Genomic DNA, 16498 nt, shown 5'->3' with positions numbered 1-16498 from the left:
ACACTGTATACAATAATAACAATCGAAACGAGAGAAAATAGTATTATTGCGCTAATAACGTTTATTATACTTAAACTAAAAATGAGAAAGACACTAGTGTCTGGGTTAAAGTAACATTTATTTAGTTGAATTAGAGCCATAATTATTTGTATGATACACATAGCATACAAGTTAACATACACTTCGTTTTCTATCTTAACAATAATCAAAATGCGACGGTCCTGGAACAGGACGAAAGATGCGAAAGGAATTAATAGCCGTCGATATATATACACTTTAGATATACATATATATATATCGGTATTGCCACTTTATATCTGAATCTGATACATTTACTCTAATATTAAAATCGATCATATATAAAATTATTATTGCAAGGGGAGTTTGTAAAATTATGGAGGATCCAGAAAAGAATCTCTTCGCATTTGAACAGGAGTGGCGACATTAAGATGGAAGCGTGAAAACACATATAGCTAAGAGTAGAGCCTGTGACAGCATATATGAATAATTTGTCGCGTTTGCTTCCTACACATTTAGATGAACGAGCTCCGACAGTGAGATGGGCCACTCCAGCGATTGGACTTGAAATATTGGTAAGATAAAATTACAGTGCAAAAGCTGCAGGACACTCATGATTTTCCGAGTTACCGATCAAATCGCGTCTGTCCAATAATCAAAGGAAAATCTTTCATTGAAAAGCCCACCCTATATTATCGATCGATGGAAACGTTTCGTTCAAATAGTTTTCCTCCACAGTTCCAAGACTATCGGTTGGTGGATGGTGGGGCCGATAAAGATCATCGTTTTTCCGTCGCATGGATAGAAGCACGGGATGCTAATACTGCTAGTATATATATGTATATATAGAATAATGTAGTAAGATAAAATTATAAGATGGTTATCGGGCAATAAATGGTCAGAGTAGTCCGACTACGAGAGCTGCAGCAGAGGCTTAAGAGTGGGAATTGCCAAAGAATGGGGAATGGTGTATAGGAGAATGGAGGGTGTGTTGCGTCTGCCGAGGACTTTTATCTCTTTAGAAGGCTGCAATTGGAGAACCGAGAAGTGATTTTATCAACTATTAGTGGGAGATAGTTTAGTGTCTGAGCTATCGCCAAAGGATCTACGCTTGCTCGGAACGGCGCCTCCTACCAGGACCACCCGCGTAATTCGCTGCTGCCAATCCCATCAGATGTTTCGCTGCCTGTGAGCCACTGAACCCTCGGCTCAGACCCAAGTCCAGTCCCCGTTTTGCTTTGCTAAAAATTATTAAGTTTAATTATTGTATATAACGATTAAATAAATTTTCTATTCTTCGCAACCACCTTCACCCCTGATTATTATTTTTGAACAATTATTTATACTAACTTCGCATACTCCTCGTTCTGGAGATAAGTCCGAAACTGTTTCATTATCTCCTCGAATAGCTGAGGCTCCTCCTCGTTCAGGCGTCTGTAATATTCGTCGAATCTATGAAAAAAGAAAGAACCATTCAGCAAATTATTCAAGCGTGATTGGATTTCTTTTTCAGAGTAGCAATAACAACAAGACTGGGAATCCTGTATATCGGAACAATTCTCTTCTCTACAGGTTGAGAGAGATAGTTGCGCGTTTCGTGCGGATTCCAGAGATTCCAGGAATCCCTCAGGACGTTTAGCCGGTTCAATCGACGAGTTTCTGCATTTCTTATAACATTATCCGGATGCTCGTGTTTACGCGTGATTTATATTACGCCAGTGATAAGGCATGACGCGAATAATCGCGATCGAATCGTGGCACGAGTATCCGATTTTTTCCGCCTGCAATCAATATTGGAAAAGAGCGTAGTATATAGTATATATATATATATATATAGGTAGCGAGAGAGACGTATCCGACTCGAATCCAACAGTTTAACCCAGTTCCGTTTCACGAGAGAGTTGTCGTCAGCTAAACAGAACGGTTGTCCGATCTAAAAATAAGTCCCACGAGGAATTCTATTAGTATATAAGGAAGAATCTGGAAAGTCAGCTTTTTCGATTTATGAGTTTAGGAATAGCTGGCGCGAACCGAGAAAGAAAAAATTCAGCGAGCTTATCGAGGACAGCTGATAAACGGATTGAATTGGGTACACGTGCACTCGAAGGTGCGCACTAGGAGTTGAACAAGTCCCGGCTCGAATTCGAGGAGAGGTTCGTCCAACGCATTTCACCCCGAGTGTATTACCATTCAAGCCTCCTCGCTCTCCTCTTCGATAGGTACACACACGACTGCTTATATTGACTGACTATATATACATATATACCTATAGAACTTGCTTGCTTCGACAAGAACCGAACATCCAACAATTTATTTCATCTTCCACTTAACGGTAGTCAATGTTGAACTCGATCGAGACACGGAATTCAATCGATTCAATTATGTATCATTTTGGTGGCTGCTGTATACCTTGATCGATCTTCTTCCTCAACAATTTCTACAGCTTTTTCTTTCTCTCACTTTACACACATACACATTCACGTAGTAATAGCACAAGTTCTAACTTCCATATTGAATTATTAAATTAATTACAGAATAAGAGAGAGAGAGAGAGAGAGAGAGAGAGAGAGGATGGAAGAGGAGAGTCGGAAGGTCCAGTCGTGGGCGTATTCTGTACGGGAGAGAATATCGATCGTTGTAATTCAGTAAACATTTTCTGATGTGGCTACTTACTGTGAGTAAGATCCAGCTTCTGCCGTGGTGGTGGGTACTAAGAAAAGGGCAACCAAAGCCACCAGCAAGCACGAAAGAGCGATCTCTCTCCGCATCCTCAAAGCTGACTCCTTTTACTCCTTGATCGACTATAAAAGTGAACAACATCGCGATGATTTAGGATGAAAATCGCGTGGCAAAAGCCAAAGCATAAATTCTTTAATTTTAAAGCTAATTTATTAAGGTTGAAAGAGCTAGGGTATTTATTGGAACTGGATGATATGATTTAGAGATAGTGTTTTGGCAAATTCCACGAGTGCTTGAGAATTTCGTGAAAGGGATATAGCACGCGGGGCTGACTAGATTTATTAATAGCGGTATAGTAGATTCCTTTGTGAACGCTCATTTTAAATCTACATATATACATATACATAGTACTATAAAGTTCTCCTATTGCCCGTGCAATGGGAACAAAAGAAATATCTGGTAGAAAGAGAACGTGTCGATTCGCACAAAACGAACAGGAGAGGCGGTGCTTGCGTCACTGTACTTTTATCTGCTTCCTTTGTGGTCGCTAAAAAGATGCTTTCGATCGCTCAGCTTTCCTTTACGGAAAACGCGAACGCCTCGCTTACTGGGTAATTAATTCCGCAAAAACTTTTCGCCTGTTTTTTTGTCTCGCCCCAAGAAAATCCTAAGGAAGCGTTTAGCACGCGCTCCAAACTTTCCGACAATCGCTTCCCGAAGGAGTTATCTTTTTCGGGTCGTTTTGCGTCATTTGCCCGACAGAAATTTTCACATCCTACGCACTTTGTCTCTTTTCTTACCAATTAAGCATTTTTTCACCTCACCTTTTCTTTTCATCTTCATCAGCTTATTGTCTCTTGTCTGCAATCACTCTAGACAAATTTTGTATTCCTATTTTGTCAGGTTTCTCTCCTCCATAATACACTGTACTTAATATATACAATTTATTCTTATCAAGATTTATTCTACGCAGTTATTTAATTTTTCCTATATATATATATATATATATATATACGAACTACGCTACCCTTATTACCACGTTACTCCTCCCCGACAATTCGAATAGGAACATTCACTTCCAGTCATTCCGGGATTTAATGGGGTTTGAGACTTGCTTGATTAACAGACTCTCGCTTAATGTTTCGCTATATTCAACTCCTTTATATATATATAGCTGACAATAACAACTTTCGTTTAAATTGAATAATTTAAAGATCGGTGCTCTGATATTCGATAGAAATTTCTGGCCCTTGTATATATACACGTGGGTATATATCCGTGATAATGTGTAAAAAAGTGTGAAATCGTATATGTTGACCCCGGGAGCGCCGATTTAACGCAGTTTTGTCCATGCTTATTGTTTAACGCAGCTTTGGTGACCTCGTTGGAACAAAGCGGAAGTCCCGAGTAGAGGGGACACGTTTCCGGATTAAACTTGCCAGGATACCTGACTCCCCGAGGAACGGTATCTCCGCAAGGACGTACGGAGGACAGAAACACGTCGAGTATCTTTGCCAATTTCTCTCCGGCAATATATATACATAGGGGGTTGCTTATTTTATTCTATTACAAAAAGATAACCTGTTTAATATACTGTACAGTATATTACATATGCAATAGTTCGTTTATAAGAGAAAGAGAAGCACGTCATTCTTCTCCATCGAATAATTTTGAGGGAAAATATCTTGCATTGTTTATAATAGCAATTAACCGTGCTAGACTTGCGTTGGAGAACAAAGTAGTCCATGTACAGCGTAAACATAAACGTCCAACAGGGAGATGACTCCTTTGAGTTGGAGCAGTGAACAAACGCAAACTCCAGCGAGTGTTAAAACTTTGTTAATCAAATCGTACATGAATCGTCGTATATTAGTTTCACTGTTACGTGTCTAGTTTACCAAATGTAGTAGTTTGGCAGATGGTGATTTTCAGTTGTCCTAAAAATCCGACGCAAGTTTAATAGATGAAAAGAGAAATTTCCTCGTGTTCGATTAAGAGGTCAAAGGTGACTGGCAGGATTCTCGCGATTGAAATAATCAAGGGAGATTGGGAAGTTGCGGTGGGATCCAGCTTGATTTTTTATTGGACGTCCAAGTAAATTACAAGGGATGTTGGAAAATTAGAACATTCCGTCGTTCGTGGTTTATCACTGGCGCGTTTATGGTTATGGAGAATACAAGTTTATCGCGAGGGGGAAATGTAGCCGCGCGCACAGTGAAGCTCTTAAATGAATTAAACATCAGCAATGTGCTGGCACGCGTATGCACGGAATGGATGTCAGGGCTGGAACGCTTGAAACTGAACTATACTACCGATATCTTTCTCGATGAATTGGACACATTTTATCAGCCAGACTTCATTCATATACTAAACAACTTGCGGAAATAGCGCGAGTGAGCCGATTTTCAGCCGAACGATTCAATCCGCTTATTTGAACATTTCTTTTAGCATTCGCTTTGCGAAAAAAGAAGAAATACGAATGTTTGTTAAATTCCTCTATTATCGCGAGAATAAATTATTTATGAATTTTTGGAAATTAGGTTAATCGAGGGGAAATGCTCCCTATTGTCTTGAAAGATTCTCCAACAAGTGGCTACTCGTGGCAGAATGAAACGTGAGAAGTGTGGAAAACGAGGCTATAGAGGTATTCGTAGACAATGTGGAAGCGAGAAAAGTTTAGTGCACGCGGTCTGTTAACTAACCATTGAATTTTGCAACTCGAAGCAAGAAACTACCAAAGTTCCCGTTGCTGTATTAGACGGTGCATGCGTTAACAATACGTGGCGCCAGCAAACTGCATCGGTACTCTTTGTGTCAGCACCCTCGCTTCAGGAAAATCTTCCAGCGAGATGGGAATAAAAGAACATGTTTCTTACTGTGTAAAAAAAGAGGAGGAGCGAAGAATAATCAGAGCCTCGATAAAAATGTTCAGCCATTGGAAAATATAGGGGCGTATATAGTATAAAGTCAACCGGAAACTTTCTCTCATTCACAGAAATATTTCTTGGCGCTGTGATCAACAGGTTCCTGACAAATAGAGATAACCCTCCTCCGCTTTCAATGCTTTACGCGCGAGCCTAACGACATATTTTCTTTGGTAAACTATAAACACTTAATTTAGTGCTCGCGGGAGCATAAAAGAAACACGAGGGTGTCTCGAAACTTTTTCAATTTCACAGTACGTGAAAGGCGACACGGGAAAACTTCGAGGGGGAGGGGGGGGGGGGGAATTTGAAGGATCTTGACACTGAATCACCTGCAGTCCAATTACAGATACAATTTCGTCTTCCTCTGCGATAAGGAAAAGCTAAAAATCACTCGCAACAATTATTGTTCTTGTATTTTTGATGTAAAATTTCCTAATGAAAACTCTCGAATCCCGGGACATTAATTTGGAACGACAGAATGAAGAATAATGATATAAATTGTAATCCGTATAGAGTCTCGCGCAAATCTTATTTAAGCTATTTTTATACGCAGCTCTATATTCGTTCAATTAGCATTTCATTGCGGTGCAATCGTGGACCACTTTGAATGCCACCGATCGAGAGTATAATTGGATTCGTCCTTCCTGCAGTGTAATTGACACCGATGGTGCATTATTCCACATTGGACGATTATCTTTCATCAAGATTTAGCTCATCCACAGCGATTGTCAACGATGAGATTCATTCTTTGCTATCTTGTTACTACTCTTAAATCTATTTTATTTCTTTGGAGAATTTTAACGAAAGAAGGGGGGGGGGGGGTAGTGGTCAAAAATGAGCAAAGCTCGATAAGAACCGGCTCACATTCATCAACAAAAATAAATGTCAGTTTTGTGTTTGCTGTCAGTGACCTGTGAGTGGAGTACCACATGGCACTCAGAATTCCGTGGGTAAACATCGTTGGAAATAAAGTGGATGTCGCGGGAGAGTCGTGTAATGGAAGAAACGAAGCCAGTCACGACGACCCATTTCTGCACCGACGATCCATATAGACAGGAAAGCATTGGCGTTGGTCTGCTTTTGGCAGAAAATCGTTTTCATTCAGTAGTACGCCAATGGCAAACGGTATATACTATATATGTATACTACACTTGACCACTTCGGAGTTTAAGTGAAAAAACACTGCATCTTCTTTCACCACTTTGTCATCCTCTTCCAATAATAACAACTCAAATTGCATCATTAACTTTGTTCCCTCAAGAAGCTTTTTCCAATTGTGTGTATATATATATATATAGACGCATCATCGATTTACGTATTTTCATTTTTTCCTTTTTCACCCAGGCCCTTTAGACCGTCCTTTTTTCCACCCTGTATCAACCTAGGTTTCTTTATTTTCGATTACTTTTCGTAAAACCAACAAGTCCGGGATGTTTGCCCTCGCGACGCGATGTTTGTTTCGTTCGGGATAACACGCTAGGCAGTTGCGTAGAATAAAATGAAAGCAGTCAAAGCTGATTCGACCATGGGAAAAAACCTTATCGAATTTTATCGTGCCAGTGGAATTGACACATTTGCACGGGCGCAGGTGCAGCCACTTGGACTCTCCATAAATTTCAGTTTCGTCGATCCATAGTCATTTTACGCTATCCCGACATCCATTTCCAATTTACATTTGAAGAATTTGATTTCTCCCAAAAGCAAGCAACGATCCACGATAACTATTATTATTATTTGCCATAAACGCGCGATATGCGAGCTTTAATGGAGATCGATAAATAAAAAGTGTATATAATATATATAGATATACTTGCAGGGAGCAAAGGATAAACGGGGAAATAGTAGAGGGCAAAGTTACACCATACGTTTGTAATGAAAATAAGACTAACGCTAGGCTTATTGATTTCTAGATAGCAAAGAAAACAGAGCACGGAGTGGTTTGTGTAACTCTCACCACGAGCCGTTCGTTAAATCGTTGAAACATCATCCGAGGAAAAGCTGGCAATTGTGTTTCCAGCAACTTGAACAATTATCGCTTTAAAAAATTAGGAATTTATTCTTGTTAAAGTTACGAACAGTTCGAGAAAAGTATAACTTTTTAAATCATTTTACCAAAGATCCGAGAGTGGTTTGTGTAACTGATACCACCAATTGACCAATAAATTCCTAAACTATATTTATACCACGGAGACATACATTAAGTTTTCAACATTCTAAATTCGTTTTCCCGAGAAGAGAAAAGCGTCATTGTAATCCATTTACGAATCAGCATAATTTAACAAATCAGAATAATTTCTTCTTGTCCGAGTTACGGAATCTTCGAGGAAAGTTTCAGAAATGCGCAAGTTTTCTCCACCTTTTTAAATCATTTTCCCGGAGAGTAAGCTGCGCAGGTATAATTGCAGATTCCACGAGCTGGCCAATAAATTGTTGAATTATCCAACAAGGGAACGTTTGGTTTCTAACATCCGAAAGCGGTTTTCACGAGAAGCGTCTTTGTAATTCAATTACGGGCCAGCATAACTTGGCCAATTGGACATCATCCCCGGACTTACATCTGACCAAAAGCACCGGTGACCACTATACAAACGTTCACTTACCACAGATGCCTCGTTAGTTCTGATAATACGGGAGTCACGACTCGCATCTGCATATATATACAGTACATAGCATTTGAATAATGGTCGAGTCTGGAAACCATGACAAAATTTGGTATTCTTGAAACAAGAAAAAGCACGATTCCAGGAATACCAAAAATTGTGTATCTTCATTAAAAGAGTTGATTGGAGTTGAAATAGTTAAAGGGTGGGTTTTTATAGCAAACTCTTGATGGACGTTCATCGAAATTGCATATACTGCTTCATGTACCTGTACACGTGTACAGGAAGAGAGGCGAGGGCTACGTGATTTTCCATCATGGATATTGAGTGAAAGGTGGTTAGATGTAGATAGCTACCATTTCGTCTTTAATTATTCATTGGAGCTGACGCAACTTTTTGATTCTGCTACATTTGGACGGGCGTTTGGCTATTTTTGCCAATAAAAAGGTAGCTTGATTCATGACACATGTTAAGTGTATACATATATTCCGTAGGAAGATTCGCCATGATCTCTTTCGGTCCATAAGTGCAGCACCGGGTGAAATAACGCACGCAAAACCCGTCCATGGCGAATATTCCCCTAAAAATGTCACATATTCTCATTCTCGTTGCGATATTGACCATGAAAAAGCTCGTAAAAAGCGCGATCGAGTTTAATCGTTTATTACGAGACCACGCGTCTATCTCCTCTCATAAGGCCGGAGCAGCACGCGTGCTAGGAATTTTATTCTCCCGAATACTCGGAGTATCTGCAGTCCGAAACACACTTTTTTCGGCACACACTCACCCTTCCCCTTCATCCCCCCGGCTCTTCACTCAATCCACAATATTCACCTAACTCGTATTTATTAACTGTCTCGTTTCTTTCAATTTATATACTCCCTTCCCCCCCCCCCCCCTTCCCTTACTAACCACCGAGAATTTCCCTTCACGTGTCATATTTCATGCGAAACGAACACGAACGAAATTCCTAATGAAATTAGTATAGCGATGAATTTATCGTGTCCTAAAGAATTTTTCCTTTAATTGGATTCAATTATGGAGCAACGTAATAACCGTGTCGGTGTGTGCGCTATGTTGCATCCCATAAAAAACGCAAGTAAGATGAAAAATGTTGTCGTTTCAGCAGAATTTGTAGATTTACTATCCATGCCTGGACATCGTTGGTTTTTTCGCTGGCAGCGTCTATATACGTTCCTTTTTTTTCAATCAAGCACTCTGGAGAATGCACGATTAAATTTTGTAACGGATCGATTTTTCCTCGATTAACGAACGTGCGACGACAATTAAACGATTGGATTGTTAGGTGTGAGGATAATTGAATGCTAACCTACATATATACACGCGCAGGTGTGTATAGAGAAAGGGTTAACAGCCATGTAGACACAACGCAAGACGAGAATTCGCAAAATTGAGTTGACACACACACACACACACACACACACAGTTTTGCCAGAAGGGTACTTTATAAGCCGAACTGTATCCGCTTCTATTTGTTCGGTAATTACGTGACCGATGCAGAATGAACGCCAAACGATTTGACCAACCGCGTTATTATGTTTTGCATCATCATCGTCCCGAGGAGCGAGCACGCGTACACATGCACGTGCAAGAGTCGATGACGCATACATACGCAAACAGTTTTTGAACGTCGCGTCGGACAAAACACGGTGGCCCCAGAGCTATTTAGTCTCCTATATAGAATATTATACTACCATTAGTCGCTACCGTAATTCTCCCACCACACAACGTGTACACACACACACACACACACATGCACACAGTACTTTCAACCAAACTAAAAGCGCCCGGTGCAAAAGAGAATAACAATAACAATAATAATAACAATAACAATAATAGCAAGCAACACGAAAATTCAGGGTGTATTATACGAAGAGAGCACAGCCGAAGAATGTTCAAACCGCGGTCGTAATATCGAAAGAAAAGGAGACTTGAAATTTTGTATACGAGCTTCCGTTTCATCGCCATGTATAATTTTTCTTTGTCGATGCGCGCGGTACAATTCCTGCAAAACCTACGCTTCTCCTCTTGTAATTATCATGCTTGAGAAGATTTGATTAAAACGCGAGAAAGATAATCCTCTATCAGATTTTGTTCAAGTATACGAGGAGGTATAAAAAGCGTGGAGCGCGCGCAAAGTCACAAAAAGCTCGCGCTGATGTTTCCTTTTTCCTCTCAAGCGTCTTTTCTATGAAAATTGTTGCTTTTTTCCCCCAGTTTTACACTGATTACATTTCGAAGTCAGCTTCCATGGCGAATAAACGGGATATCTAGCCGGGAAACATCCGATCGCTACAGCCGGATTCAACTTTTCAATAAGGGTAAGCCTGGAAAATTAAAATACTCGTTGGCTTCCAAGTTTCTCTATGGCGTTCACGGGAGCGCCCCTCCCTCCTTTTTTCTCTTCGCGTGCGTTCAATAATAGGAGAGAGTTTTCTCGTTAGAGAACAACGCTCGAGGATCGGCCAAGCATCGGCTGGATTGTGCTTTTCGTATCGTTCGTGGGGGAGGGGGGCTGACACGATTCATCTGCAGTGGGGCGAATTAAATGGTAATAGGAGGCGAACCAATAGCCGAAAGCAGTTTTTCTTAAACGAGAAATTGACCGTCCTATGCCAATTCGATTTTACGTATTTATATGTTGAATAAAATTATAACCTTTCATCGCTTTATTTTTTTGGGGAGCAACATTTAAATATAACAATTATTTGGCGTATTAATTTAAATCTTCCCGTGGAAAACTTTGGTGCCAACGATGATAGCAGGAGGCGAAACAATCGCGCCGAAAGTAGTTTTTTTTTTAAGCGACAAATTGACCGTCCCACGCTAATTCGATTTTACTTATTTATACGTTGAATAAAATTATCACCTCTCGTCGCCTTATCTTTTCGGGGAATAAAATTTAAATATGACAATCATTTGGCGCATTAATTTAAATCTCCCTGCGGAAAGCTTCGGTGCCAACGAGGAAACTCTGCATCCGCTTGTGGCAATTTTGTCTAACGGTCGGAGTCTCGTAGGATGAAAGTTAATTGCGCAGATAAATCCAGTTGAAGGTGACTGAGGTGTTTTTGGGTTTCAGTCGGACAGCAGAGAGAGAGAGAGAGAGAGAGAGAGAGAGAGAGAGAGAGAGAGAGAGAGAGAGAGAGAGAGAGAGAGAGAGAGAGAGAGAGAGAGAGAGAGAGACGAATAAGCTCGGTTGTAACGCCTGAACACAAGTCGATTCCCCATGGGAAAACGTCTCGGTACTCTCTCCTATACCGGTAATAAAGTAATCGACTGTAATCCGCGGTAATTGGGGGAGGAAGATTGAGCAATTAACTCGATCGATTTGGTGTATAAGCAGATGATCTTTAGTTCCGTCGATCGAGGACGTCACGAGTATATTATTCTTATCGATAAGACGCGAGTACAGTGGTTGGGAAAAATTTATCACTGTGCTTGGATAACGTTGCGTAAAATGTTTAAAAGCCTCTATAGATATTTATATATATATGTATAGGTATGCGTAATGTTTCATTTTTTTCTGGTGTAGAAAATGTAGCATTGTATTAGAAGCGTGGGGTGTGCTTATCAAATATAATTAAATGAATTTGGATTGAAATTACCTAGGACGAGGATGAATAATAAATTCGTTCATTAAAACTCAGAAGCGTGTAATTAAGTCCTCGGTTTGTTTGTAAAACAATGTAAAACAGAACTGGTAAGCAAAAGTTTTAATAGAGAGAATCTATAATGGCTATAGTTTTTACATTAGAGGAGGTGGAAGGCTGCTTAATAGGTTAAATCGCCACTTAATCAACGATTAAGAGACGAGAAATGGCGATGAAAACTTTGGATAGTTTGATCAACATTGCTATGTCGCGTTTCCATAAAATGTGCAAATAACCAAAGGGCCTTTCCCGAGTTTACCATCTTCTTGCCTTCCGTTCTCCTTTATTGTTTTAAGCATATGCCAGGGAAAATCGTTTTCCACCCATTTCACGATAATGTTCTTTAGGAACTTATGAATTATCTCAAAAACAAATTTTCGCGTTGAAAAACAACTTTTTCAGCATTGCGCGAGTTTGCCGGATGCATCCGTAAAGTTGTTTTTTTTGTTCCCAAAGTTACAGGGGAGCTCGTGTACTTGAAACGATAAAAGGAACTTGAAACAAAGTAATTTACGGCGAGCAAAGTGTAAATTTGGGTGGAGGAATTCAACGATTAATGAGGGGGACGTAACGACTAAATGTTTAATATATGGAGTGCCGCAGGAGTAAATTGCGTTGGCTCGATACGCAAAAACATGATTAATAATTGGGAAATTATTGCTTCGATACAGGTGAATAAAATTCTGTATTGGTGGTGTAAGGAAGAAATGGATAATCTTACAGTGATTGCTCGAATATAGCGTGGAAAATGAAATTTCGAAGCTTCGTAAGGGTTTCGCGGATCCACGGGATTGCCAAGGCTTTCGTACGAAGTAATCCAAGCAAGATCTCGTCGGAATAATCTTCAAAGAAAATCCATGAAACAGCCGTGCAGTGAATTTCCGGTGCTGCGAAAGGATCGCCGCATTAATGTTTCAAAATGCCAAAGTTTCCTGCCAAGCGGATGCTCGGCAAATATTTCAGATATTTACCAACTATTTTAGACATAATCCTAAAATGACGAAGACAATGTAAATTATATACGCAAGAAAAACAAGAAAGAGTCAGACGGATTGAAATTATTTATTTAATACACGCACACGCGCAGCTTGGTTAAGATTTCGATGTGAATATCGAAGACGCGATTATACGCGAGGATTTAATTAATTAAAAAACGTGAAATTCATCGAAACGGCGAACGTCGCGTTTATTATTTAAAGAGAGCCGGATAAATTATTTAGGCGTTATTTACGCAGCATACGAATTTTTAGGAAGAATAAAAGTTTTAGCAGACATTTGTGCACTGGAGGGTTCTGGCAAAGCTTGCGTGTGTAAATATAAGGGGGAAGGTTTACCGCAAAAATACAAAAAAAGGAACACCGAGAACAGAAAAATCATTTCTTTCCTTAGAGCGAAAAACCCCTGACAATCGTATTAAATTACTAGCTTTTTTCTACCTTGGCAAACAATGAAAAAAAAAATGGATTCTGAATATTTTCAATTTTACCCCAGTGCTCGTATGTCTTGTTTATTTTTCTCTTTTAACCTCTCTCTCTCTCTCTCTCTCTCTATTTTATTTATACCCCACACTCCACACCCCTTCAATTTATTTGAATTTGTGTGGTAATCATTTGTTTCTTACAATGTCGAATTTGAATAAACGAAAAAGGTTCTTGCAATCCCCCATTGTGGTCAACTCGTATCGAAATGAACAGTGCGAGTTTTAATATTTGAAAACTAAAATCACTCATGTTTAATTAAAGCTTAAAAATGATACGTGGATATCACTGAATGATCCGAATCTTTAGCAAATATTACAATGTTGTATTCCACCAGAACCTCGGATACTTCAAGGGCGATTAATTATAACGAAGAGAAAAAGGCAATGATAATTCTGTGAAATTTAAACTATTGCGGCACGTTTTAATTAGTAGAATCAGCAGCGATTAAGCCGACAATTTATTTATCGGTAAAATAATAAATTGTTACACGTAGATACACGATATTACACATGCGTTTAATAAATCATGATATTATATGCAAATAGATCCTGGAAGCAACAAATGCTTTGTCTGTAATTAGCTGTGGTAAACAATAACAATTTTGAATTTTAGGCCATTGGAAAACCGAATCAGTAGAAATACTTAGGTTAAGCCGATGAAAGTATTAGATAATCGTTTAGTCATTAATTACGAACCAATTGGTAATTAATTTGCAATATCGTACTACCGGAATTTAACGTGGACACGTTCATTTGTATATAAAATGATAATCATTACAAGCTAGTCTCGTTACTGTTGTACCACTGCAATTATTTATTAATTTCTAATTCTATATATACATAGAGAGAGAGAGAGAGAGAGAGAGAGAGAGAGAGAGAGAGAGAGAGATTATGAAAGATCCGGTATATACACCCGACGATTTTGAATGGATTGCACAAGTCAAGTTAAGATTCTCATTTAGAGCTGCTATATGAAATGAGTAAAATTTATAGAATTGGTTTCTGCTGTTGAATCAGGTGATTTGTCATTGTGCGCCAGTGTGCTTTGTTCTGCAGGGAATATCAAATTTAGCAAAGCTCTCAATTCCATCCCCGACTCCTAGATATATTATCTATCCCCCTGTTTTACTTTATTTATCGCAAGAACAAATATTTTGACATATCATTTCGCTTGGTCTCCTCGTTGCTTTATCCCATTGTGACAGAAAATTCCAGTGTCTGATTTATGGTCAACACAGTCTTTAATGGCTGACATTTACTACTGGCTTTCTGATTACTTTGCAACGTCGTCGGCTAGCAGGGATCATTTATCCATGAATTATCCGAGTCAAATAGACTTTGCGACTGTATCGCGACTGTTTTATTATTCCATCGTATATCCAGAGCACTCGGATGAACATTCTGCTCGTGCGGAGTAGAGATAAAGGGAGAAAATTACCGTTTTCACTGACGGGAGTAAAAACTAAAATCCAATGATAGCCGGAGGGTTAAAAATGGCAGGGAGATACTCGTCCGGTGAATTTGCTCTGAATCGCTTGATTTGCATAGTAGAATAACTGGCTAATTTCCAGAGGGTGCTCTAGGAATTATCCTTCAATGCAGTTTAATTTCCAGTAATAATCGTGTCCGATTTTCTTCGTGCGGTGGAAACGGCGCTACCAAAATGTTGGAGCATTCGCAAAGGGTATATACGTGTACGATTGCATTAATGTCGTGGGATAACGTTGTTATCGAAAAGCGGCCAAAGGGTCCGGTCAAGAGTCCAACCAACTAAGCAGCAGCAGCAACATCAGCAGCAATGCACGAGAAAAGGCTGCAGGACTTTGCCGTTTTCTCTCGCCTGCACCGGAACCCCTTTCACCCCTTTCCTCGTAGCAAACTTTTACAAGGAACAATCGCGACCTTCGGGGATATATGCTTCGCAGTGTTATCGAGCCAAGAACTTTGCAAGATCTCCTCGATTCGTTGGAAAAGTACGTTTGCCCGACTGGTTCAATAATGATGATACGATCAAGGATTAGGAAGATTATCGAAGCTGGTGGATTGAAATTGAAATTACATGATCGATAAGTGAGTTTCTCGATAAAGTGCTGGAATGAGTCTACGGTGAAGAGAAAGGACCAATTGATAATGGAATTATTTTACGTTCTACCGTTTCTTTTTTTTTTCTTCGCGGAGCTGAAGATGCCAAGGATGAAGAATAAGATGGATGGGGTGCAGGAAATTTGAGATAGAAACGTACCTTATAGAAGAATTCTACGTGCGGACGTCCGGGTGGAGCGTTCGATTACTTTGCCTGACGGAATTGATCAGGTCCTATACTCGCAGAAACGGAAGTGGACGTTTTGGGTGGTTGTATAGCGTGTGTTACGTACGTCCGGCTTAGCTAGTGCGTTCTGCGTCGGCGACGAATACGTAGTGGATGCGAAAGCGCTTCGCGGTACGTTTATATAAGGCCGCGACTTGGCGATTCTCGCCCCATCCCCACTCGCCAGCCACCCTCGTCCAATCAAACCTCATCGTGTCGCACCACCACGTTCCCCGAATCCACGCACCATTCCCCCTAATAACGGTGCGACCTTCAAAACTCCTACCTGCTACCGTTCCACAGGTGTTCCTCCCAAAAAGCCCGAAACACTCTTCCACCAGTTACATCGATCGGTTCCATTCATCCCTATGAGAAAACAAAAAAAATAGCTCCTATATACTCTTTTCCTTAAAAATTTATCACAAAGACAAAACATATTTTTCCTCCCGTTGTTGTGACACTGGTACCACCATATTTCGAGGATTCTATCCATCCACGACCCGAAGACTCTTGCGTGCCACAGGTGTTTACTCGACGAAAGTTAAAAGTTCGATATAACTTTTGCCTTCTGCTGCGCGTTATTCCATAAGTCGATCGTTTCGTAAAATCGTTACAACGATGCTAAACGTGGAAAATGAAGGATTTGAAGAATCGCGATTGTTTATTATCGATAAAACCGCGAAAGCTGAAGAGTGTATAGTAACCTTGTGTAGGATTATAAAGTTTAAATTTATTCATCAGAATTATTATATCGCGTGGAGACTTTGACCTTAGGATAGTCTCCTCGTTCACAGGGTCACCGGAAGCTGGAC

General features: G+C 39.9%; 1 protein-coding gene across 1 annotated transcript; it reads right to left on the bottom strand.

Annotated features, from left to right (window-relative positions):
* Positions 1–99: 99 nt before the first annotated feature.
* Positions 100–15811, bottom strand: Dh31 (diuretic hormone class 2). Its single transcript, XM_066738156.1, has 4 exons — positions 15621–15811; positions 2692–2819; positions 1369–1470; positions 100–1259 (listed from the first exon to the last, which is right to left on the bottom strand). The coding sequence occupies exons 2-4, from the start codon at positions 2784–2786 to the stop codon at positions 1124–1126; spliced, it is 333 nt and encodes a 110-aa protein (XP_066594253.1). The 5' UTR covers positions 2787–2819; positions 15621–15811; the 3' UTR covers positions 100–1123.
* Positions 15812–16498: the final 687 nt, after the last annotated feature.

This window comes from Prorops nasuta, unplaced genomic scaffold (assembly GCF_024137725.1).
Source record: "Prorops nasuta isolate Cenicafe-Biocafe unplaced genomic scaffold, Cenicafe_Pnas_1.2 PNAS00018, whole genome shotgun sequence".
Lineage (NCBI taxonomy): Eukaryota > Metazoa > Arthropoda > Insecta > Hymenoptera > Bethylidae > Prorops > Prorops nasuta.
The sequence above is the reverse complement of the archived record's forward strand: the minus strand, read 5'-3'. Positions and strand labels throughout refer to the sequence as shown.

Excerpts from the sequence above, each read along its gene's own strand:
- Dh31 (XM_066738156.1), bottom strand. The coding sequence starts at position 2,786 with ATGCGGAGAGAGATCGCTCTTTCGTGCTTGCTGGTGGCTTTGGTTGCC. Across the intron at positions 1,471-2,691 it reads GAAGCTGGATCTTACTCACA|ATTCGACGAATATTACAGAC; the intron begins GTAAGTAGCCAC and ends CTTTTTTCATAG. Across the intron at positions 1,260-1,368 it reads CAGAACGAGGAGTATGCGAA|CAAAGCAAAACGGGGACTGG; the intron begins GTTAGTATAAAT and ends AATAATTTTTAG.